The 23,033-nt window shown below is 41.0% G+C and overlaps 2 protein-coding genes across 13 annotated transcripts in view; one reads left to right on the plus strand and one right to left on the minus strand.

Annotated features, from left to right (window-relative positions):
* The window catches only part of BBX (BBX high mobility group box domain containing), a 125,433-nt gene that overhangs the window by 77,365 nt on the left and 25,035 nt on the right, over positions 1 to 23,033 (plus strand). For all 12 annotated transcript variants that reach the window (XM_053386256.1, XM_053386262.1, XM_053386254.1 and 9 more), the window contains 5 exons: positions 110 to 352; positions 4,130 to 4,328; positions 6,399 to 6,466; positions 17,669 to 17,749; positions 21,170 to 21,250. In XM_053386256.1, coding sequence (XP_053242231.1) covers positions 110 to 352; positions 4,130 to 4,328; positions 6,399 to 6,466; positions 17,669 to 17,749; positions 21,170 to 21,250 — 672 coding nt within the window. The remainder of the gene's footprint in view (positions 1 to 109; positions 353 to 4,129; positions 4,329 to 6,398; positions 6,467 to 17,668; positions 17,750 to 21,169; positions 21,251 to 23,033) is intronic.
* The window catches only part of CD47 (CD47 molecule), a 231,861-nt gene that overhangs the window by 61,858 nt on the left and 146,970 nt on the right, over positions 1 to 23,033 (minus strand). The window lies entirely within an intron of this gene.

Below are 23,033 nucleotides of genomic sequence, written 5' to 3' on the forward strand. Positions count from 1 at the left end.
GGGGATTTGCAGGTTTTTAACACAGAATATTAAGTTAGATGTTGGAGCGAATATCTAATAGACACGAGAAATATCCATTACATCTGTAGAATTTTTATTTGTAAAATAGGTCCATCTTCTTGGTGCTGATGGTCTTGAGCACGATGCTGACGAAACAGAAGATGAGGAATCTTCAGAGCAACGAGCTCGCAGGCCGATGAATGCATTCCTTCTGTTCTGCAAACGCCACCGTTCCCTTGTGCGGCAAGAACACCCCCGTCTGGACAACCGTGGTGCTACCAAGATCCTGGCGGATTGGTGGTCTGTTCTAGACCCTAAAGAGAAGCAGAAATACACCGACATGGCCAAGGAGGTACCCAGTGACATTATTGTGCCACGTGTTTAAATGGTGAACATTTGAAAAACAGCATCATGCTTAAAATGCCTTCCTCCCCGAGTCTGTGTCAGGTTTTGCAAGGGTGAGGATTAAACAAGAATTCAAGAAGGAAAGGAGCTTCGTGACCAAGCTAAGCAGTTCAGTTTATACATTTCATACAGTGTTTTTTATATCGTGTTACTCTGACCTGAACTACCTGATTCAAAAAAGCAGGATTACTAAATTTGTACTAAATATACAGTTTTTTTGGTCTGGATACCCTCCTTTTACAGAGGCCTGTTCCCATTTTAAAACCCAAAAGGTGTTCCAGCAAATATGTTATAACTGGTTTCTCAAAAGCAAGAGAAATACCTGTTTTACTTTCTAATATTTCCCTTTCCAAATTACTGCTACTGAAACAGACCCAAAGGGTAGATTTATTTTAATTAAGGGTTTTCTTGACGACTAGCTATTTGCTGGTGATATGCTTTGAATTCTAATCAGACTTATTTTATTAAAAAAGAAAAATATCTTGCAACAACTTGAGACGTTAGAAGAGCATACTTTTTTAACTATTTAATTTATCAATAATTTGATAACATAGACTACCATAACACCTGATTTGGCTCTCTAAACACTAACGCTCTTTGGCTACATTCAGATGAAGGGAAACTACTGCATATCAACCTAAGCAAGTTGTGCTTCCTTTTTCTGGTTAATTGGCTATAAATTTTGATAGAATACAGATAATTGAACTATCTTTGTTGCATTACATTCTTCATTAAATTTTCTTTCCATTGATATATAATTTCATGGTATTACTCCAATAAAAGTGGAGTTGTGAGCCATCAAACCTCAGAAATACACCTTTTCTAAAAGGTTTTCACAATTTTGGCCACTAGTGTACCTTCACTGTCAGAGGCAGTATGTCTCTGAATGCTAGTTTCTGGGAATCACAGGTTGAGATTGTGCTGTTGCTTTCAAGTCTCGCTTTCGGGTTTCCCATAGTTGACTGCTGTGAAACAAATGCTCAAACTCCACTAAGGAATGATCTCCCTGCAGAATTTATAAAACTTGTATTTATAAAACAATGTTCTGCTGCAAGGAATCTCTCCTAAATTAATCTATAAAGGTAGCAGATAAGATCCAAAATACAGTATGCCTTGATGAATAATAAGTCTTTCACTGAAGTTCGGTTCAGGGAAAGCTTCTTGGGGGCAGTGTATCATACCTGGTGTGATACAATCAAAAGCCCTCTTTATATTTATTCCGAATCACCCCGTAGTGGATAATGTCTTTAGATATTCTTCTTTATTGATTCAGAATAATAAAAATAGTTTTCATTTGGTTTTTTCAATACTGAAATTAGGGACTTATTATTCCAACAGGTAGTAAAAAAACAACAACAGTAATAATAATGGAATCCAGTAGTGATCTGGAAAATTGGAGAGTTGAATTTATAGGACAAAAATGTCTTTTGGGATTTTTAACTTCCCCTTGAACCTTTGTCAATGGGGAAGAAGAACAACTGCATAACACTCCTGTGAAAAGTGACAATTAGAAACTTCTAACAATAGTGTGTTGAAAACTGCTATGCCTGTGGCGATATGATTCACACAAACCCTCCCTCCCAGGCTTGGTTCTGAAAGCAAGTCTCACATTTCTCTATTGAAAAGGAACAATATAGCCAAGTGTGTTCGGCTCAGTAACATTCATTCCAAGAATGTGTATGAGACGTGCAATTAAGCATATAATTTTTATTCTTTCTGTAGTTTAGCTGTGCAATAGCAGTAATTATGAACAAAAACTTGCCACTGGGTTCTCTTAACAATTTTTTCCTGGTAAAGCATTGATGAAAATACATACAGGAGAGAGAGGGTTTTCTTTTTAATTGCATTTTAAAAATTGTAGTTATAATTTGGCTTCATTATGAACACTGCCCAGACATAATGCACAGCTTAGAGCGGTGGCTGTACAATGTGTCTCTTGGAGCTAGCCCTCAGATTCAACAAGGCTATAAAAAAAAAAAAAGATCTTGGAGCAAGCCCAAACTTTTCAAATCTGGTCTACACCCAGCGCTCTATATTGCAACCATTTATTTTTTTAGTATGGGCAAATAATACAAATATTTATACCTTGTAAGAGTAATTAGGGAAACCTGACAATTTCAATTTCATTAGCTGAATGGTCTGAAATGTAGAAGCACACAAAGGTTTAAATTGTTCTACCCAAAATATATTGGATAGGGCCCAGTGCTTCCAACTCAGACTAGACATACTGTAAATGCAATAGGCTATCTTTGTGATCAGGGATGCGGGTGGCGCTGTGGGTTAAACCACTGAGCCTCTTGGGCTTGCTGATCAGAAGGTTGGCGGTTTGAATCCCCGCGTCGGGGTGAGCTCCCATTGCTCAGTCCCAGCTCCTGCCAACCTAGCAGTTTGAAAGCACGTCAAAGTGCAAGTAGATAAACAGGTACCGCTCCGGCGGGAAGGTAAACGGCGTTTCTGTGCGGTGCTCTGGTTCGCCAGAAGTGGCTTAGTCATGCTGGCCACATGACCTGGAAGCTGTACGCCGGCACCCTCGGCCAGTAAAGCGAGATGAGAGCCGCAACCCCAGAGTCGGCCACGACTGGACCTAATGGTCAGGGGTCCCTTTACCTTTACCTATCTTTGTGATCACATAGCACAACATTGAGAAACCTTAATCAGGAACATAAGAAGAGCCTGCTGGATCAGGCCAGTGGCCCACCTAATTCAGCAACCTGTACTCACAGTAGCCAAGAGCTGTGGGAAACTTACAAGCAGGACCCGAGAACAAGAGGAATCTTCCCTCTAAACCACCCCTCTTCAATTAAAATTTGTCAGTCTTGGTCATATTTCCTGGTCATATTACCAAGATTTCCTGTTCTTCAGGTTGAGACCAAATTTTTCAGTTATTTGTTAAGAAATGAACATTCTTTTTTAAAAAATTTGTTGGTATAGTGCAGGTGGTTGAGAAAAATAGTTGAGCCATTGATGCTTTGAGAAATGTTTTTATGGAGTAGCTTGGCAATCTGAGATCATCCATAAACTCATATTTTATAATACAGGTTTTATAGCTTTTCTGATGAAAAACATAAGCAATGAGTGCAACCCTGTGCACATTTATATGGGAGTAAACCCCATTTGACTTGAATCAAAATAAACATTCAAATTGTTGTATATTGTATATCCAAAAATCAGTACTTTGTAAACCACTTAGGTTTTTGTTTTGTTTTTTACAATTGCCGTATTTTTCAATCCATAAGACGCACCTAGTTTTTAGAAGAGGAAAGCAAGAAAAGAAATACAGAGCATGTGAGGGAGAATATACCCCTCAGCTCTGGATCCTGGCTGCCCTCATGCAAGTCACAGAGCCCCTCGGACGTAGGGAACTCTAAATAGAATGTACTAAAGCCCTCTTCCCCGCCTCACCTCTCCCCACCCTCTTGCGTGGGCAGGGGACGCTCGCATTAGGACACTCGCACGGGTGGCGTGCCATGCCCCGCCACTCTGGGAACCAAAGCCCCCAGCTCCGCTGCTGCCAGGGACCACACATTCGCTTCAAAAGATGCACAGACATTTCCCCTTACTTTTTAGGAGGAAAAAAGTGTGTCTTATGGAGCGAAAAATACAGTAAGTGGTGTATAAATGTTATGAAATGAATAACTATGAATACTAAATTGTTACATTTCCCCAAGGTTTTCTACAAAACTGTGCTGTCCCTTGACGCAATTTTTTCCTTTCCTCTTCATAGTACAAGGATGCATTTATGAAAGCAAACCCTGGCTACAAGTGGTGCCCGCCTACAAATAAACCTGTGAAAACCCAGTCATCTACTGTTACTAACCGGAAAAAGCTGTGGGCTTTCCCATCAGAACCTGCAAAAGATTTGCCAAGTCCGAAAAAGTTAGTGAAGACAGAAGAAATGCCTCAGCTGAATTTCGCAATGGCAGGTTTGTTCGAGATCTCTTTTGACATCAAGCCCCAAGTCTCTGGCCTACAGTACGTGACTGAATCAGGCCTAGAAGTCAGATGTTTCAACAAGATTGTACTGTATTTCATTAGAGTCAATGGGAATATGTTTTTGTTTTATTATAATCATGTACAGTGGAACCTTGGTTTTCGAGCATCTTGGAGGCCGAACAATTCGGAACCTGAAAGCTGAAAACCTGGAAGTACCGTATTTTTTGCACCATAACACTCACTTTTTTCCTCCTAAAAAGTAAGGGGAAATGTCTGTGCGTGTTATGGAGGGAATGCCTACGGGTGGCATGCCTACGGATTTTCCTCCTCTTAAAACTATGTGCGTGTTATGGTCGGGTGCGTGTTATAGAGCGAAAAATACGGTAATTGCTTCCATTATTGAATGCACCTCGGAAGTCGGAACGGCTTCCGGGTCGCGTTTTTCATTTTTTCCCCAATGGAATTTACCAACCACCCATTGATCCTCGGTTTTTGAACATTTCGGAAGTCGAACGGTCTTCCAGAACGGATTACGTTCAAAAACAGAGGTTCCACTGTATTATTAAAATGGGTTGATTCTTGCAATCATTTTGAAATAATGCTATAGACTGTTACTCTTTTGTAAAACATGCCTTCTATATATTTTAATAAGTTATAAGATACATAGTCAGTGGAACACCTCATTCCAATAATGACTGCAACATTTGATCCTGCTACATCCTCTTATGGTACAATGTTCACACAGTACAAAATACACAGTCCCTGTTGTGACTGCCTTCCTGGCTATGGGATGGATACACACTAAATTAGTCATGACTTTAAATCCCATGATTTCAGTGGGAACTGACTGTAACTAATTACTCAGTGGGATCCAACGCCGTGTATACATGGATAGATTATAGTACCTGTCGCATTTTCCTGCATGATCATAGATGGATCATATTGCTGCAACTCTTCCTACCTAGGGCTCTTTTAAGCTACTTAAATCAGCTTAAGTTATATATCTTGAGCAAAAAATTATACATGAGACATTTTTTGTGTCTTTAATAAGTAATTTCCAAATACTGAAAATATGTTTAACTTCCAATAGCTGCATAAGTAGCGGCACTGGGCATAAATCATGTTTTGCTTCACTGTTAATATCGAATGGATCTCGAGAAGTGAAAGACTCATGATGAGTCTAACCAAATACAAGTTACAATCCATTTGAAAACACAGTCCATTGTGATTGGAAGGAAGGTGTATTTTTGAGTGGCAGGATCTAAAGATACATGTTGCAGGTGATGGTGTGCAAGACTCTGCTTCAGCAGAGGGAGCGGGGGTTGAGCAATGCCTTTTTCAGGCATTCTATCTTAATTTCATGGGGCTAGAAAGTGGAGCCATGTGCCCACTATCACATTCCCACCAGCCCTTTCCTCCTCCTCAGCATTGGCGGAGACATCTGAGGGGAGCATGCTAATTGCATGGGGTTCTAAACAGGGAAACCTATATGAGAGTTTTCATTGAGTCCCATTGTCAAACTTCCCTTCCCAACATGGGGGAGAGAGATACTTGAGTGTGATCCCATGCAATCCCATAGTCTTGCTTCAAATAGAAATAGAATTGTAGAGTTGGGAGAAACCACTTGGGTCATCTAGTCCAACCCCCTGCAGTCTAGGAATCTTTTGCCTAGTGTGAAGCTCAAACCCACAGCTCTGAGATTAAGAGTTTCATGCTGTACCAACTGACAGTTGTATGCAGGAGGGTGCCTGAAGTTTCTTGTGTATATTGTCTGCACTTTATTGTAACACTTAAAAGTTACCAGCACTAGACTGAGATTTTCTGAAAAGAGTGAATTTATGAATAGCTTATCATGATATTATCAAGACTTCCTTCCACTCCATTTTTTAAAAAAGATATATATGGGTGTGTGTGTGTGTGTTGATTCCTTTTAAGTAGTCTTTGTTAAAAGATGTAATCTTTATAGTTCCTTTCAGTGCTGTGGCCCAGTATGTTTAAGACCTGCTCAAGCTGGCTCCAAAATAAAACATTTTTATCAATATATTTTTATTCTTTGATAGATCCTACACAAATGGGAGGCCTCAGTATGCTACTGTTAGCAGGAGAACATGCCTTGACTGCACAAGAGGTAAGCAGCTATCTTGTCTGCTTCATTCTTTCATTAATGCAATGCATGTTTGACAGATATGTATAGTAATGTAACTTCTGCTGACAACTATTTGATAGGTTTTGTATCTGCACTCAGTGACACAGTTTTGCCATTCCGTAGCTATAGAACCTAATCATTGGTGCCAGTTGTATAATGTGAAACACTTTGGTGTCAAGTACAGTGGTACCTCCGGTTGTGGACAGGATCTGTTCCGGAGCTCCGGTCGGATTCTGAGGTTTCTGCAACTGGAGGTGCCAGTTGTATGCGCATGGCGCGATAGAGCACTACTGTGCATGCACGCGCAGCTAAACCCAGAAATATACTTCTGGGTTTGCCACGTGTGTATCCCGAAGGATACATAACAAGAGGGGCACGTAAGCAGAGGTACCACTGTATTGCAGAATCAAGTCCTTTATAGCTAAAGAGTTTCTAGTAAAGAGGAACTATAATCAAGAGGATGTATCTTGAGTCAAACTGTGAATGTAAACAGTTCTGTGAACTTAGAAGTCCCAGCCTTGAGAGCAAAATCCATTTACTTTGTATATCGTCTGATACATATTTGTCCTTCTGCCATTTATAATTTGAATACCATAGAGCAGTGATGGCGAACCTTTTAGAGATTGAGTGCCCAAACTGCTACTTAAAACCCACTTACTTATCGCAAAGTGCCAACACAGCAATTTAACCGTATATCTCATTTTTTCTGTGTGTTTCATGTTTCTTCTTTATGACTGCTGTTGTAATAAATAATCCTTCATAAAAGTTACTGCATTAAATTATCTTTCTATTGATATATAATTTTGTGGTATAACTCAGTGCTTTTTTCAAAAAATATGTTTAGGGGTACACTCAGTTTTACTCAAGAAAAATCACCACTGGGGGAAAAATAAATACGGTTCAAATTGGGGAAAATAAATACAGTGAAATTCATCTACCGTTAAATTCACAAAATGTTCAGAGGTATGCGTCCCTTTGCGTCCCCACAGAAAAAAAGCACTGGTATTACTCCAGAACAAAGTGGTGTTATGAGCCATCAAACCTTGGAAATACAGAAGGTTTCACAATTTTGGCCACTAGTGTACACTGGAGGGCTGTACTAAGAGCCACCCTCTCCCAATCTTTAATATAAGATAATAATGATTGTCTGCGTGCGCACATACAAATATATATAAATAAATAAACCCAGCCAGATGGGTGGGGTATAAATTTATTATTATTATTATTATTATTATTATTATTATTATTATTATTATTATTTGCTATTTCTTTGGCTGCCGTTTGATTGCTTACTCCATGGAATGAATTTTTCTGTTGGCTTCTGCAGGAAAGCCCAGAGGGCATGTAAACCCAGCAGCCCCTTCTTATGTTGCCATCTTGATATGCTTACTGACTTGGGAGTTAAGCCCTGCTGTACTCAAGGCAGCTTACTCCTGAGTAGGAAAAACAGACTGGCAGAAATCAATGCCTGCTCAGCCCCTCTTTCACTCGCCAGGCCCTGGTGCCGCAGCTTTGGATGGCACATGCAAGCCCCCCACCCCCCCGGCATGGAAGCTACAGCCCTGCTGGGATGTTGGCGTGCGTGCCCACAGAGAGGGCTCTGAGTGCCCTCTCTGGCACGCATGCCATAGGTTTGCCACCACTGCCATAGACTATTTAGAATAACGTGACGGAATATTTGGTAGCGCTATTTTAAATGCAAAAAGCATTTAAAAATATAGTTTACATGCTATTAGATCCCACTTTCCTAATCAACACAGGTAACTCAAAGCTACTTAAAATACCGTTGTAACAAATAATTTTAAATACATTATCTCAGTGATATTCATCATCATCAAGCCTTTACTGGCATCACTTACAGACAGAATAAATAAGCTAGTGCGATCTCTTCGCCATTTACTCAGTAATATTTACTTCACTACTGATAAGGTGTTGTATCATTACCTCCCATTTTACAAGTGCGGGTTGGGACATTGCCTACACAGCAGCACACTTGAGCTTAGAATCAGGAGTGTTGGGCTCACAGCTCATGAAGTTCACCGCCGTACCACAGCAGCTCAGTTTAAAGTAGCCATCTGCCTGTTTACATTTCACCAGCTTTGCAATACAAAATGTATTAAATCTGGCAGCTTTTAGCACATACATGTTGAATTTCTGTAAGAAGTAGAATGTGATTTTGTAATGGTAGTGGCAAAAGAGTATCATGGTTCAATATAAACACAATAACATTTTGTAGCGTCTTGTGCTTCAATCAATCAATCATTTATTTATTTGTTTGTTTGTTTGTTTGTTTGTTTGTTTGTTTGTATGCCATGTTTCCAAAATTAAAACATGTTCTAGGTGGCTTACAACGTATTTTAGAAACTACAGCACTACAAAGATAACAAAAGTAGTCATAAACAAAACATCAAAAAGTACACAGATTGAACAATTTCCACATAAATCATGAGAACAAAATAAAGATACAAAAAGACGACAGCAACAGCCCCCATAAACAACAAACCCCTGTAAACAATGCCCCAGCCCAAGATTCTGTTCAGCATCTTCAGGTTTTATAGCTGGAGTCAACCGGCCCTTGCCTCTCAGGTGAGGGGGAAAGGCCTACAAGGCAGCGAGCAGATCTTTCAGGGCTCAAAGCCATGATGATGATGATGATGATGATGATGATGATAATTTTTTTATACCCCGCCCATCTGGCTGGGTTTCTCGAGCCACTCTGGGCGGCTTCCAACGAAATATTAAAATACAATAGTCTGTTAAACATTAAAAAGCTTCCCTAAACAGGGCTGCCTTCAGATGTCTTCTAAAAGTCTGGTAGTTGTTTTTCTCTTTGACATCTGGTGGGAGGGCATTCCACAGGGCGGGTGCCACTACCAAAAAGGCCGTCTGCCTGGTTCCCTGTAACTTGGCTTCTCGCAGTGAGGGAACCACCAGAAGGCCCTTGGCACTGGACCTCAGTGTCTGGGAAGAACGATGGGGGTGGAGACGCTCCTTCAGGTATACTGGACCGAGGCCATTTAGGGCTTTAAAGATCAGCACCAACAATTTGAATTGTGCTCGGAAACATACTGGGAGCCAATATAGGTCTTTCAAGACCGGTGTTATGTGGTCTTGGCGGCCGCTCCCAGATGGTCTCTTAAGCAACTTTTTATGGAATACAGGCCACTTCATCAGATGAAAATTATGTGAATAACTTGCTGGTCTGTGGGGACAGGGGAACATTTGCAAACCTAAGATTTAACTTGAATCATTTTACATGTAGCATATATAGCCTGTTCTTCATTTATTGAAATACCAGGTACAGAGTATAAACCAAAGAAACCAGACCAGTAAGTCATTCTGAACAAATAAAGACTGCTAAAAACAGAATAATAAGCGAATCAGCAGCTTAAAATGCCTGGGCAAATAAATAAGTGTTAACCTAGTGCTGGAACAATGACCACATCAGCCAGGCAGACTTCTGAGTGGAGGGCATTTGTGACAGCTTATGTAGCCATAATGCCATGAGTAGGAAGTAACATGGTGCTTGTTAAGCCCTTGTTTGCAAGCCTGGTGTGTCTACCAGCCATTCTGACAAATTTCTTATGAGAAATCCACTTTCACAGCTCCTTCCCAAAACATTCTGGGCAGACATTTGGCTGGCAAGTGAAGCATGCAGTGGTAAAAAAAAACCCTTTTCATTTTCTTCAAAGAATAATCAGGCAGACATTAAGGAGGCAGTGTGTGTTTGAGTGTTAAAAGCAGACAGAAGGCCATGTTTGCTATCCTTTCTTTGCATTTAATAATACATGGGCAAGAATTAAGTATTATTCTCTTTTTTTTTTTATAATATTTTTTATTACGTTTCTTTCCAAATTTTATACATTACAAACAAATAAGGAGTTTACAAGAAACCATTTTTTTTTTTTTTAACAAAAATCCCAACTTGGACTTCCCCACCCCTTCCGATTCTGCGTTCTTTATATTAACAATGTCAGCAATTTGTTACCTTATGTCATACCTTATTGTAACTTTTACATGTTATGTATCTATATTCAATGTATTATGTCACAATTTTTATACCTTTAAAATAAACGTAACATGTTCAATTTCATATTATCTCCTTTTCTCTTTTATCACTTAGTTTACTATTTACTTAATCATAATTGCTAAAGCGTATCATTTCCAAATCATGCACCGTCTTAAGATTCATACAGTTTGTAATACTTTTGCAAGTAGTCTTTAAACTTTTTCCAGTCCACCTCAATTGTTTCTACATCCAAATCTCGGATTCTGCCGGTCAGTTCAGCTATCTCCATGTAGTCCATCAACTGCATCTGCCATTCCTCCAGCGTGGGTAAATCTTGTGTCTTCCAGTTCTTTGCGATGAGTATTCTTGCTGCTGTACTAGCATACATAAACAAAGTTCTGTCCTTCTTTAACACTTTCTGGTCTACCATGCCCAACAGGAAGGCCTCTGGTTTCTTGGGAAAGGTATACCTAAATACCTTTTTCAACTCATTGTAAATCATTTCCCAGAAAGCCTTAACCTTTGGGCATGTCCGCCAGAGGTGAAAGAAAGTCCCCTCTGCTTCCTTACACTTCCAACATTTATTGTCAGACAGGTGATGTATCTTAGCTAACTTGACTGGGGTCATGTACCACCGGTATATCATTTTCATAATGTTTTCCTTCAAGGCCGTACTGGCCGTGAATTTCATTCCGGTGTTCCATAACCTTTCCCAGTCTTCAAACATAATGTTGTGTCCAACATCCTGTGCCCATTTAATCATAGCAGATTTAACTGTCTCATCCTGTAAATTCCACATAAGCAGCAAGTTATACATTCTAGATAACAGCTTTGTCTTTGGTTCTAACAGTTCTGTCTCTAGTTTCGACTTTTCCACCTGGAAACCAACTTTTTTGTCCATTTTGAAAACCTCTTGAATTTGAGCATAATGTAGCCAATCTCGCACCTTATTTTTTAGTTTGTCCTGGCTCTGCAACTTCCAATTGTCTCCAATTTTTTCAGTCAATTCCCAATATTTCGGCCAATAGGCCTCCATATTGGGTCTTTTTCGGGCCTTGGCCTCCACTGGTGATAGCCACCTCGGAGTTTTACTCTCTAGTAAGTCTTTATATTTCATCCAGACTGCAAAAATTGCTTTTCTGACAATGTGGCTTTTAAACAATTTATGTGCTTTAACCTTGTCGTACCATAGGTATGCGTGCCATCCAAAAGCATTATTAAAACCTTCCAGATCTAGGACATCGGTGTTTTCCAACAAAAACCAATCTTTCAGCCAGCAGAAGGCTGCAGCTTCATAATACAACCTCAAGTCCGGCAGGGCAAACCCCCCTCTTTCTTTCGAATCTGTTAATATTTTAAACTTTATTCGGGGCTTTTTGCCCTGCCAGATAAATCTAGATATATCCTTCTGCCATTTTCCAAAGCAATCCACTCTGTCCACGATCTGTAAGGTTTGAAACAAAAATAACATTTTCGGCAACACATTCATTTTTATAGCTGCAATTCTTCCCAACAAGGAAAGTTTCAATCTTGACCAAATTTCTAAATCCTTTTTAACTTCCAACCAACATTTCTCATAATTATCCTTAAATAAATTCAAATTCTTGGAGGACAAATAGATCCCAAGGTATTTCACTTTTTTAACCACATTCAGTTCTGTTTCTCTCTGAAACCCCTCTGTTTCTGTAATTGTTAAATTTTTGGTCAGAACCTTAGTTTTTTGTTTATTCAACCTAAATCCCGCCACCCGACCAAATTCAGATATAAGTTCGAGAACTCTTTTTGTACTGGATTCTGGCTCCTGCAGTGTCAAAACTAGGTCATCTGCAAAAGCTTTCAGTTTATATTGTTTCACTCCGACCTCTATCCCTTGTACCAACCGGTCCTCTCTGATCATATTCAATAGCACCTCCAGGACTGAAATAAATAACAGAGGGGATAGAGGGCACCCTTGTCGTGTCCCTTTTTCAATTTTAAATTCCTCCGTCACCACATTGTTCACTATTAATTTAGCTTTTTGTTCTGAATAGATTGCATGTAATCCATTCTCAAACCCCCGTCCCACTCCCATCCCTTCCAAGTTCTTCTTCATAAACATCCAAGATATGTTGTCAAATGCTTTCTCCGCATCAATAAAGATTAACACCGCCCTTGTGTTCCTGTTAGTCTGCAAAAGTTCTAAAATGTCAATGATGTTTCTAGTGTTCTCATATAAATGTCTACCAGGGAGAAAGCCAGCTTGGTCTTTATGAATTACTTCATTTAAGACTTTTTTAAGTCTATTTGCCAAAATGTCTGCAAATATTTTGTAATCCACATTTAGGAGTGAGATGGGACGGTAGTTTTTAAGCTGAGTCTTTTCAGATTCTGACTTAGGTATCAATGTGATGAAGGTTTCTTTCCACGTTTCTGGTGCCCTCTTCCCATCCATAATCTGGTTACATACCTCCAACAAAGGTTGTATCAAATAGTCCTTCAGAACCTTGTAATATTTGGAGGTAAGTCCATCCGGGCCTGGAGATTTGCCTAGTTGCATATTCTGAATGGCACCTTCAATTTCCTGTGAGGTTATTGTAGAGTTCAAGATTGATCTTTTATCTTGAGTTATTTTTGATAGTCCATTTATCTTTAAAAATTGATCTATCTCTGATTCTTTCTGGGGCCCCTGTGCATACAGTTCTTTGAAGTATCTGTGGAAGCACCTCCTAATTTCTTCTGGTTTCTGTACGATCCTTCCATCAATCTCTAGATTTGTTATCGTGTTTAGCTTTTGTCTTTTTTTCAGCTGCCAAGCTAGCAGCTTTCCACATTTATTTGCTGATTCAAAAGATCTTTGCTTCATCTGTTTTATTTTCCATTCAATCTCCTGATTAATCAATTTTGAGTATTCTGCTTGGTGGAATTTAATTTCTCTCAGCACCTCCTTGGACTTTGGTTTGGTTCTCAGTTTTTTTTCTCCTTGGTGTATTTTCTCCAATATTTTGTCCTTCTTTCCGTTCCAGAGTTTTTTCTTGATTGAATTCTGTTGTATCAGAAACCCTCTCATAAGAGCTTTGCTTGCGTCCCAGATCGTTCTTTTTTCAACTGTAGTATTCAGATTTATCTCAAAATAGTCCTTTAATGTTTTTTGGGCCTTTTTCACAATCTCTTGATCTCTTAGTAGTGTGTCATTCATTCTCCATCTGAAGGAACCGGGTTGAGTTAATCTAAGTTCTATTTTCAAGGCGTTGTGGTCGGAGCATGTTTTTGGGCAGATTTCCACCTTTTTAGTCTTGGGTGCCAGCCCCCTGGAGGTCCAGATTTGGTCGATCCTTGACCAAGACAGGTGGGCCTCAGAGAAAAAAGTTCCTTCTTTACCTAGGGGGTTCTTTGTCCTCCATATGTCGATCAAATCCAGATTGTCAGTCAGTTCGAAAAAAGTTTTAGGCAGTCTGCCGTCTGATGTTAAGTTTTGGTTGTAAGACTTATCCATATGTGTAGACACCACTCCATTCATATCTCCCATCATTATGATGTTAGCATAATCCAGATAGTCCAGCAACGTCTCATGCAGCTTCTTGAAAAATTCTGATTTCCCGTCATTTGGGGCATAAATTCCTAATATCAATATTTTTTCTCCTTGGGTTTGAATTTCAATTGCCAAAATTCTTCCTTGTTCATCCTTAAATAGAAATTTGGGTATCAGGCTCTCCTTAGCGTAGATCACCACTCCTCTTTTCTTTACTTTGTCAGACGAAATAAATTCTTGGCCTAATCTTTTATTTACCAAAACCTTCCTGTGGAGCCTGGTCACATGGGTTTCTTGTAGGCAAATAATGTCCAATTGTTCTTTCTTCAATATGTGAAATAACCTCCTTCTTTTCTCCGGGGAATTTCCGCCATTTATATTCCAACTGAGTAGCCGCAGAGACATCCTGAACTATTCTGCTACACCTAGAGCGGTGTATCTTCTTTCTCCTCTGGTTCCGAAGGTGCAGGTATTGCTCCACCTGGGTTGGGTATAGGCCAATTAGCTGCTGCTTCTTTTTGGAGGTCTTCTCCGTGATCGTGCTGGAACTTTTGTAAGTCCTCTGGTGATCTTATTTTAACCTTCTTCTGTTTGTAAGTGAATGATAGCCCTTGTGGGAACTCCCACCTGTAAGGAATTGTGTTGAGTCTCAGCAACTTAGCCAAATCTGAGTAGGTGGCTCTCAAGTCCAATAACTGTTTAGGAATATCTCGGTAAATTTCCACCCTTTTCTCTTGTATCACAATTGAGTTTTTGAAGTGTAGGCCTAGTATTTTGTCTCTCTCCTCCCTTGATCTCAAAGCTATTAAGCAGTCTCTGGATCTATCTTTTCTTACTAATCTTCCCAACCGAAAAGCCGATACAATTTTGAAATCAATTTCTTCTTTTAAGTCCCAGAACTTTGTAAACTCTGTTGTCAAAAGTCCTTTCAAATCTTCTTGTTCAATTTCTGGGACTGCCCTTAGTCTGAGGTTGGTCTCGCGATTTTTCAATTCCACCAACGAGAGATAGGTTTGTTGGTCCCCTATCTGTTTATGAAGAGGCTTGACTTCCGCTTTAACTTCCTCGACTTCTTTTTTAGCTGATGTTGCAATTTGAACAGCTTCCCCTGCCAGTTTACGATTCTCTTCTGTTGCTCCTTGCAATTTTTCAATTGCTTGGGTATGTTGGGAAACCTGATCTGTCAATTTCTGGATCGAGGATGTTGCTTGGTCAATTTTTGTTGATTGGTTATCAATTTTTTGATTTATTGCTGACAATTGTTCCAAAACTTGTTTCAGTACTGCCTCAGCTCCTCCTGCTGCCATATCTTCCTCTTCAGATTTTTCAGGCTTTTCGGTTTCTACTTTTTGTGTCGCAAGCACAGCTGGAACTGATAATCTACGTCCCTGAGTTAAAGTTGTTTGCAAAAGCTGTGCTTGCTTTTTTGCTTTCTCTTTCTCCTTAGCTTCCTTAGCTTTGGCTGCTCTTGTCTTTCCTGTGCCACTCATCAGTCAACGTTCAAGGTCAAATGTTGTAATCCCATGGGAAAGGCAAGTCCAGAATTAAAAACAGTCTATTGAGAGAAGGTAAACAGAGAAACTTTCCCAGGCCTCTATATTCCCAATGTCCTCTAGGGGGAGTGCCACCAAAGTTTTAGTAAGAAGAAGGTAACTTTCCGCAATTAAAGTCTCTTTGTTCCAACTTTAAAAACAATTTTAAAAGCAAATTAGTTCCAGCACGCTAAAAGAAAGGTCCTGCAGAGCCCTTTTAAACATATAACAAAGTTCCAGCAAGGTGCCTGCAATTGTATCCACTTCAGCTAGGTGAGCTCAAAATTACACTATCCAGTTACAAAAGTATCTGGAAGCTTGCAACAGTTCCGCAGTTTAAACAACTTTACCCGGCCACCCGGGAATTTGGGGTTAGAGTCTTCCCTTGCCCTTGGGGTGTCCGCTCCAGGTCAATTTTATGCTGTATTTATTCTTTAAAAGTAAAATTCAAATGTGCACGAAAGTCCCGATTTAAAGCTTCAAAGCTTCCCTGTTCACAGCGCTTTCCGCTCTTTAGACCGTCTGCTTTGATCTTGAAAGCAGTGTCGGAAGACGGACTTCCTCTTTCTCGTCTCCCGTTTTTAGCCAAATTTTCCGATTTGATTTGTAGAATCTTAGGTCCTTACTCACGGGTTTGATGTTTCAGCCCGATGTTTCTTGGAAGAAAGGTCAGCGCTCATCCGTGACAGCCGCGCGGCTTCGCCTCCGCAGAAAGAGCGATGAACCCACAGCACCGCTCCCCCTCCTTCACTCCGGAGCCCCTTACGGGGTTCCTTTTGTGATTTCGGGGTCGCTCCAGGTGCCCGCCGGGTCCCACGGCCACGGACTCACTCTGCCCGTGGTTTATCTTGATGGGTTGCCGCTGCGCCGTCGCGAGCAACCCTTTTCTGCGGTGCCCCTCTTCAGAGCTCGAAGAGGTCCGCCATCACGGTTTTGCGCCGCCTCCGGAAGTCAAGAATTAAGTATTATTCTCATACATTGACTTCGTATTTCTTAAGGCTTAATCTGATTGCATTAATGATATTCATCTTCTCAAGAGTTGTATTAACAGTTGTTAACTACGCTGAATTTTTAGGAATCTCTTATTGCCTCATGATGTGAGTGTGAATGCGTTATATCGTGTCCCAGCCATGAAAATGAAATGTAGAATCAATGCTGGTGTTTGCACACTTGTTAATTGTCAACTATGCCATTATACTCTTAGAACAGATTATATTACATGATTTTGGGGCGGCATTTTTCTGTATTTAACTCATCACAAACTAATTTTTCCCTTAATGAATGGATGGACAACTGAAAGGTGATCTCTTATTGTCATTTCTTACTTGGTTCCTCCCTTCAGTCTTTAGCGCTTTCCATTTTTCTGCATACCATACCAGTGGCTGCTTTGTACTGGCAATGCTACTAAAAAGGCATATGGCGACTTGTTTGCATATGTACCTGCCTGCATGCAGGGAAGCATCTAATGCCCATCCTTCCCATTTCTGATCTCTTTTTCATTTTAAATTCTGCGGCTCTTTCTACGCTCCTTCTTTTACACGTATTTCTCTGTCCCTTATCTTTTCTAAAATTGGCTTCTGTTTCCCTAAAGCATTCTGTTTAAATTTCTTTTGGCTTACAGTGCTTTTGTACACTTTCTCCTCCTTAACTTTTCAGTTCTTTCTTTTTCTTTGCTCCTTCTTTTCCCGTTACACCCAAAACCTGACTATTACTTTTCATTGTTGCTTTTATCTGTTGTTATTCTACAGCTCTGGAATGCACTGGCTACATGGAATGTGCTCCCTATCGATATTCAAGCAGCTCTGCCAATTTTGGTTCTTAAACAGCTTCTAAAGAGCAATCTGTGCTCTGAGGCTTTTCCTTGCTCATTAATCCTTCCAGGTTTCCCTTCCTCTTGTGACCATTTCCACCCCCTCCACTTTTTTTGTCTGATACATTGTAAGCCTCCAGGCAGGGTTTGTCATTACTTTTATCTCTCCTATGCCATTTTGATTTGAAAGTGCTTTAGAAATAATAATATATGCGCACACCACTTAGCAGTAAAAGCCTGCAACTCACAGGCAGGCCCCTTTCTAACTGACACACGAAGCAGAATGTAGTCCCTAAAGTTTCACCCCCAATAATCTTTGTTTCAGATTTCTTCAAGTACATGCCATTCTGATGCATCCAATTCTACTGAAGGATGTCTAAAGTCGCCGTTGTTTCAATTTGCTGAGGTGAGCTTTTTCTAATTTCTGGGTTTTTTGGTTTTTTAATAAATAAAAAAAAGAACACTAAAGGCTTTCAGATAAGCTCCAAAAATGCTTTAGTTAATTTATCATCCATTTGAGCAGTGGTCACATACATATTTACCTGAGGATCATGGGTGACTTCTGCATCTTTAATGGCACTTAAATATAGTTAATTAATTAAATGCTTTACATGATGCATTGCATTAGGTAGACATTCTTGAGCAGAAGAAAGAATTTGTTTCGTATATTTAGTAGAAAGCATCCTGAAGCCAAAAATGTGCCAGCTAAGGACATATTTATTTAATTAGCAGCTATAATGGATGCCCTCTTCAGGCATCAGATCTTGACAAGCTTCATCAGGTGACTGTTCAGGTTAAAGTGTGGAAACACTCTTTCAGTACTAAGTCAAGGTCAGGACCATCCATTAGCATATTAGATAGATAGATTGTGCCCTCGTATGTTGTCAAATCCAGTACTGTCAAATCCTAATCATCTTTCAGCATATAACCGAGGGCCAAAGTCGCAAATCCATTTTTTGAACATGTAAGCAGCCTTTGGGACGCGGGTGGCGCTGTGGGTAAAAGCCTCAGCGCCTAGGGCTTGCCGATCGAAAGGTCGGCGGTTCGAATCCCCGCGGCTGGGTGCGCTCCCGCTGCTCGGTCCCAGCGCCTGCCAACCTAGCAGTTCAAAAGCACCCCCGGGTGCAAGTAGATAAATAGGGACCGCTTACTGGCGGGAAGGTAAACGGCGTTTCCGTGTGCTGCGCTGGCTCGCCAGATGCAGCTTTGTCACGCTGGCCACGTGACCCGGAAATGTCTCCGGACAGTGCTGGCCCCTGGCCTCTTAAGTGAGATGGGCGCACAACCCCAGAGTCTGTCAAGACTGACCCGTATGGGCAGGGGTACCTTTACCTTTACCTTTAAGCAGCCTTTAGCATCTCCAGATACATGCTCATTGGTGAAGGTAGTGTATGAACCAGGCATTCAGTTCTCATTCTTACAGAGCTGGTCCTCTTCAGGGAAGGGTGGGGTTGCGTGCAGGTTTCGCGCTTTCCCGCCCTCAGGGGAGGGGTGTCGAGACCCCCACGTCACAGGGGAGTCCCAGCGCACATCACAACCGCAGTCAGCCAAACTGGCTGGCTGGGGGGGGGCATGTCTAGCCACATTTAAGCGGCTTCGTGGCCGGGAGCTCCTCCTTCTGCTCCTGGCTTCCACGGATCTCCTGCCCTCCCTCCCTTCTTGCGTTTATCACCTTGACCTTGCTATGGACTTCAGTCGGTTGCCTGTTGAAGAGGCCTGGTAGGAATTTTCCCACTTGGCAGATTGGCACCAGCCACTTGGTTTTCGCCTACCTTGTAGCAAATCGTCACAACTTTATAAGGTTTGGCGGTTAGGCATTGGAAAAGCTTGGTTTATGGGAGGGGAGGTTGTGGCCATCACCTACCCCTCCACTTTAAGGGTATTCCGTTAAAGCAGCCTTTCTCAACCTGTGGGTCCCCGGATGTTGTTGAACTACAACTCCCATCACCCCCTAGCTAGCAAGGCCAGAGCTCAGGGATGAGGGGAGTTGTAGTCCAACAACCTCTGGGGACTCACAGGTTGAGAACCGCTGTGTTAAAGGAACCCAGGGGTTGTGGTTCCTGTCCGAAGCCCAGGTGGAACCTAGGGCCATGGCACAACCTTTCCCATGACCCTGGGGGAGCACCGAGTTGATGTACATCAACAGGGCTCTCCCTACAGGTGGTTAACCGTTGTAAGACTTCCTGCATGGCGGGCAGGAGTCAGATATAGTCAGTTTGGGTCCAATGCCCAAAGCCAATACCACTCACATTCTGTAACCAATAAATGTTGTGGCCTTTTTTCAGCCCATTAACTCAAAATACTTGTGTCCACGTGTTTTTATTCACCAAGGGAGGGGGTGTGGGGCCTTGACGCGCAACAGTACCATTTCCAGCTGCTATGAGTACAGGACTTGCTACAGAGTAAATTATTTCCTACATATTAGACACAACCCAATGGACATTGGTCATGACTAAATCCCACTGAAATAAATAGAACTTGAATTCATTGCACCAAAAACCCCACTCCTTTGTTTTTGATGTCTTTAGTTGTGGATAATTTTTTCTGGATGCTGCTCATTGCATTGGCCCCTGAAAGTGGGTACCTGGTCAAGGAATGTGTGAACTGAGACCCTAAGGTGCTGGTGGAGCCCCGTTAAAATGTTCAACCCAAGCACAATTATATAAATGCAATCTGAAACACATTTACTAAGGATTAAGCACCACTGAATATATCACCACCATGGGTGGCAACGCAAGAGGAGATGCAACAGGAAACCTGTGGAGCCAATGTGAGCACCACTCAGTGATGTAGCAAGCAATGTAGTATTCACAATTATGTAGCTTTTTCTCAGAAAAGCTCAGTAAGAGATTAAGATGCGACCGAAGAAGAGAATACAAACATCAAAGTATAGAGGGTACCCAATTTTTTTACCCCCAAATATTATTTTAATTAGAAGCCATTGTTTCTAATAGATTTTTTTCTCATCTGATATCAGAAAACCAAGAATGTGTGGATAGTTGGCACAATCCAGCTGAGATTAAGCACTTTTAAAACACCAATTATTTTCAATGGGTGAGTTAAGTATGTAATTTTAAGCCCCGTTGATTTCAATTTGAATGTTAAGGATGTGTTTAAATCTTACCTGTTGAAATCAATGGAATGTAAAAGTGTTTCACTTTGACTGGATCGTGCTCATTATTGTCCTGAAAACAATCCAGAATATCATAGTATTCCAAATTTTCATGAACATTTTTGACCAGATAGTTAAGATTGCTGTTAACAGGTTTCCAGCCAGCACACTTGAACATCTCAGCAGTGAAAAATGAAGCCAGAATCATAAGGCTCTCATTTAAAACTTCCTTGTAAATAGGTTTCTTTGAAATCAGTGGGGTTTATTTCCAACTAAGTGAGTTCAAAATAATATTGCTTATTTTAGACTGGAAATTCTGATTTCTTATACAGTTCTTTCAGCATGGTACTGATCATTTTGGTGCTTTGTATGCAATTAGTGTGTCAGGTGAAATGCTTAATTTGCGTCTGTCAATGCAAGGGATCAAAGCCTTTGGCTTAGCTCCAAGCCGTGTGATACTTTATTTAATATTACCATTGTGACTTTTCATTGTTTTATTTTGTTGCTCTGATTATGGCAGAGGTTTCCCTATGAAAATGATGCTTGTATTTTTCATAGTTTGTCATTTACAATCCATTAGAAAAGTAACTTATTCATACCACTTTGTGTCCTGAAGAGTGACAAGTTTTGCCATTTCTGCAGAACATGAAAATCAGATTTGGCTTAAACAGGGTGTTCTAATGGCTTTTTTTTTTAATGTGCCCCCCCTCCCAGATTTCTTCAAGTCCATCACAACCAGATGCCCCTGCAGATTCAAAAGAAAGTGAGGAATCAACACTATTTCAGTTTTCAGAGGTATGACAGATCTGACTTTAAAAAAAATAGAAATACAGTGTGATAAAGCAAGATGGCTTCAAATGTTGCCGTCCTTCTGAAGTACACAATTGAAGCATATAACAAATAGTCTCTCCAGCAGGTTTAATTTTTATAATGTGCTAGATACAACTGATATGTGGAAGTACATAGCAATGCCTCCTTCAAGGAAGTAGGATTTTCCCCACAGAATTAGGCTGGAGACTCTCTGCATGCAGTCATCCTGGGACAACAAGAATGAGCCCAACAAGGGGCTGCGTTCACACATTATGGTAAACCATAGTTAATGTTATACTGGGAACTGTAAATTGGCTCCTACTTGGCTCCTCCATTGGCTCTGGTGGGTACAACAAACCATGATCCCTGGTTTGTCGTTACATCTGAATTAGGGATTGTGGTTTGTTTTAATCCCCCCAAAACACAATCAGGAAGCCAGTGTTTGTTTTTGGACCATGGTTTGTTGCTCCCACTTGTTTTTAGGAGAGGAGAGGTTTTCCACCTTAGTATGACTTCGCATGAGACTGCTCTAGAGCTTCTTTCAGTGCTGAGGCTCAGCTGGGAAAGAAATAAGGTAGTAGTAATAAAAAGAGTGTACACAGTGTGCTTTCCCTATTATCACTGAGTAACTTAAACTAGCAGTTATTTTTTGGGAGGAGGAGCACACTTGTCAGAAACTATGAATTCAGATAGACATGAGCCCCAACACCTTTCAATTAAGAAGATCCTTAACGTAAAGGAGGTGGTGGGAAGGATCAAAATACTTCAATAAAATACAAGATTCTTCTTCTCACAGATGCCTTCAAGTCTCTATCCTGCCTTCAAAATGCTGCCTGTGTTCTAACCCCCCCCCCCAAAAAAGCGCCTTCACACCAATCTGTTTATTGGGATAAATAGGTCTAAATCAGTATAAGGCAACTGCTTTGATTGTGGGGAAAGGCATCATACCTATATCATTCTCATCCCTTTTCTTAATTGCAACAATTAGTATTTCTAAAGTCCTTAAGTCTCTTGACCAAAGGATCAGTGGCTTTGCTTGGTTGTGAAGGGGGAGGTTCTATGGCAGTGATGGGGAGCCTTCCACAATCCCAATTAGATCCTACATGTCATGTTCTGGTGCGATGCTGGATTTCATGGAGAAGGAGGCAAGGCATGAAAAGCCAAGTCCCCTTTGTGACTAACTAGATTCTTAAAGCCCCTGATCTAGAGACAGGCACTCCTTTGTTCCCTAGCCTACTGCCTTACGTGCTTCCTGCACTGCTTGAGGTCCTGGGGAAGGCATTTCGTTACTCCACCTCAATGGAAGGTTCCTGTGAAGGTTCTGACTCTGACCCTGTTGATACAGGAGGTTGTTCCTGATTTCTCATGTTCTCAGGCTCGGTTGTTTCCTGATCTCTATCAGCAGACTTGGAGCCCTGCACCTGGTCTGGCTCCTTAGCTGGCAAGTCTTCAGCCTCTGAAGCAGGAGTCTTGATTGCTGCCAGCCTCTGGGGTCATGACACTAAAGGCCTCTGGATTTGGCCCATGAAGCTGTTTGGGGCAAACTATGCAACCTTTCCCATAGTTCCCATGCAGCTGCAGAGTGACGATTGACAGGAGCAGCTTTGGAAACACCTGGGATATGACATCAAGCAATTGATAGGGGAGCAGCCCTGGCTACCTGTCAAAATGGCCACCGAGAGTTGGCCATAGAAATGGCTCCCCATCCCTGTTCTTTGGGTTGGAAAGGAGTCTTCCTTGTAGGGTGTCCTTCATCTTTTGCACAGAC

Source organism: Podarcis raffonei, chromosome 4, assembly GCF_027172205.1.
Source record: "Podarcis raffonei isolate rPodRaf1 chromosome 4, rPodRaf1.pri, whole genome shotgun sequence".
NCBI lineage: Eukaryota > Metazoa > Chordata > Lepidosauria > Squamata > Lacertidae > Podarcis > Podarcis raffonei.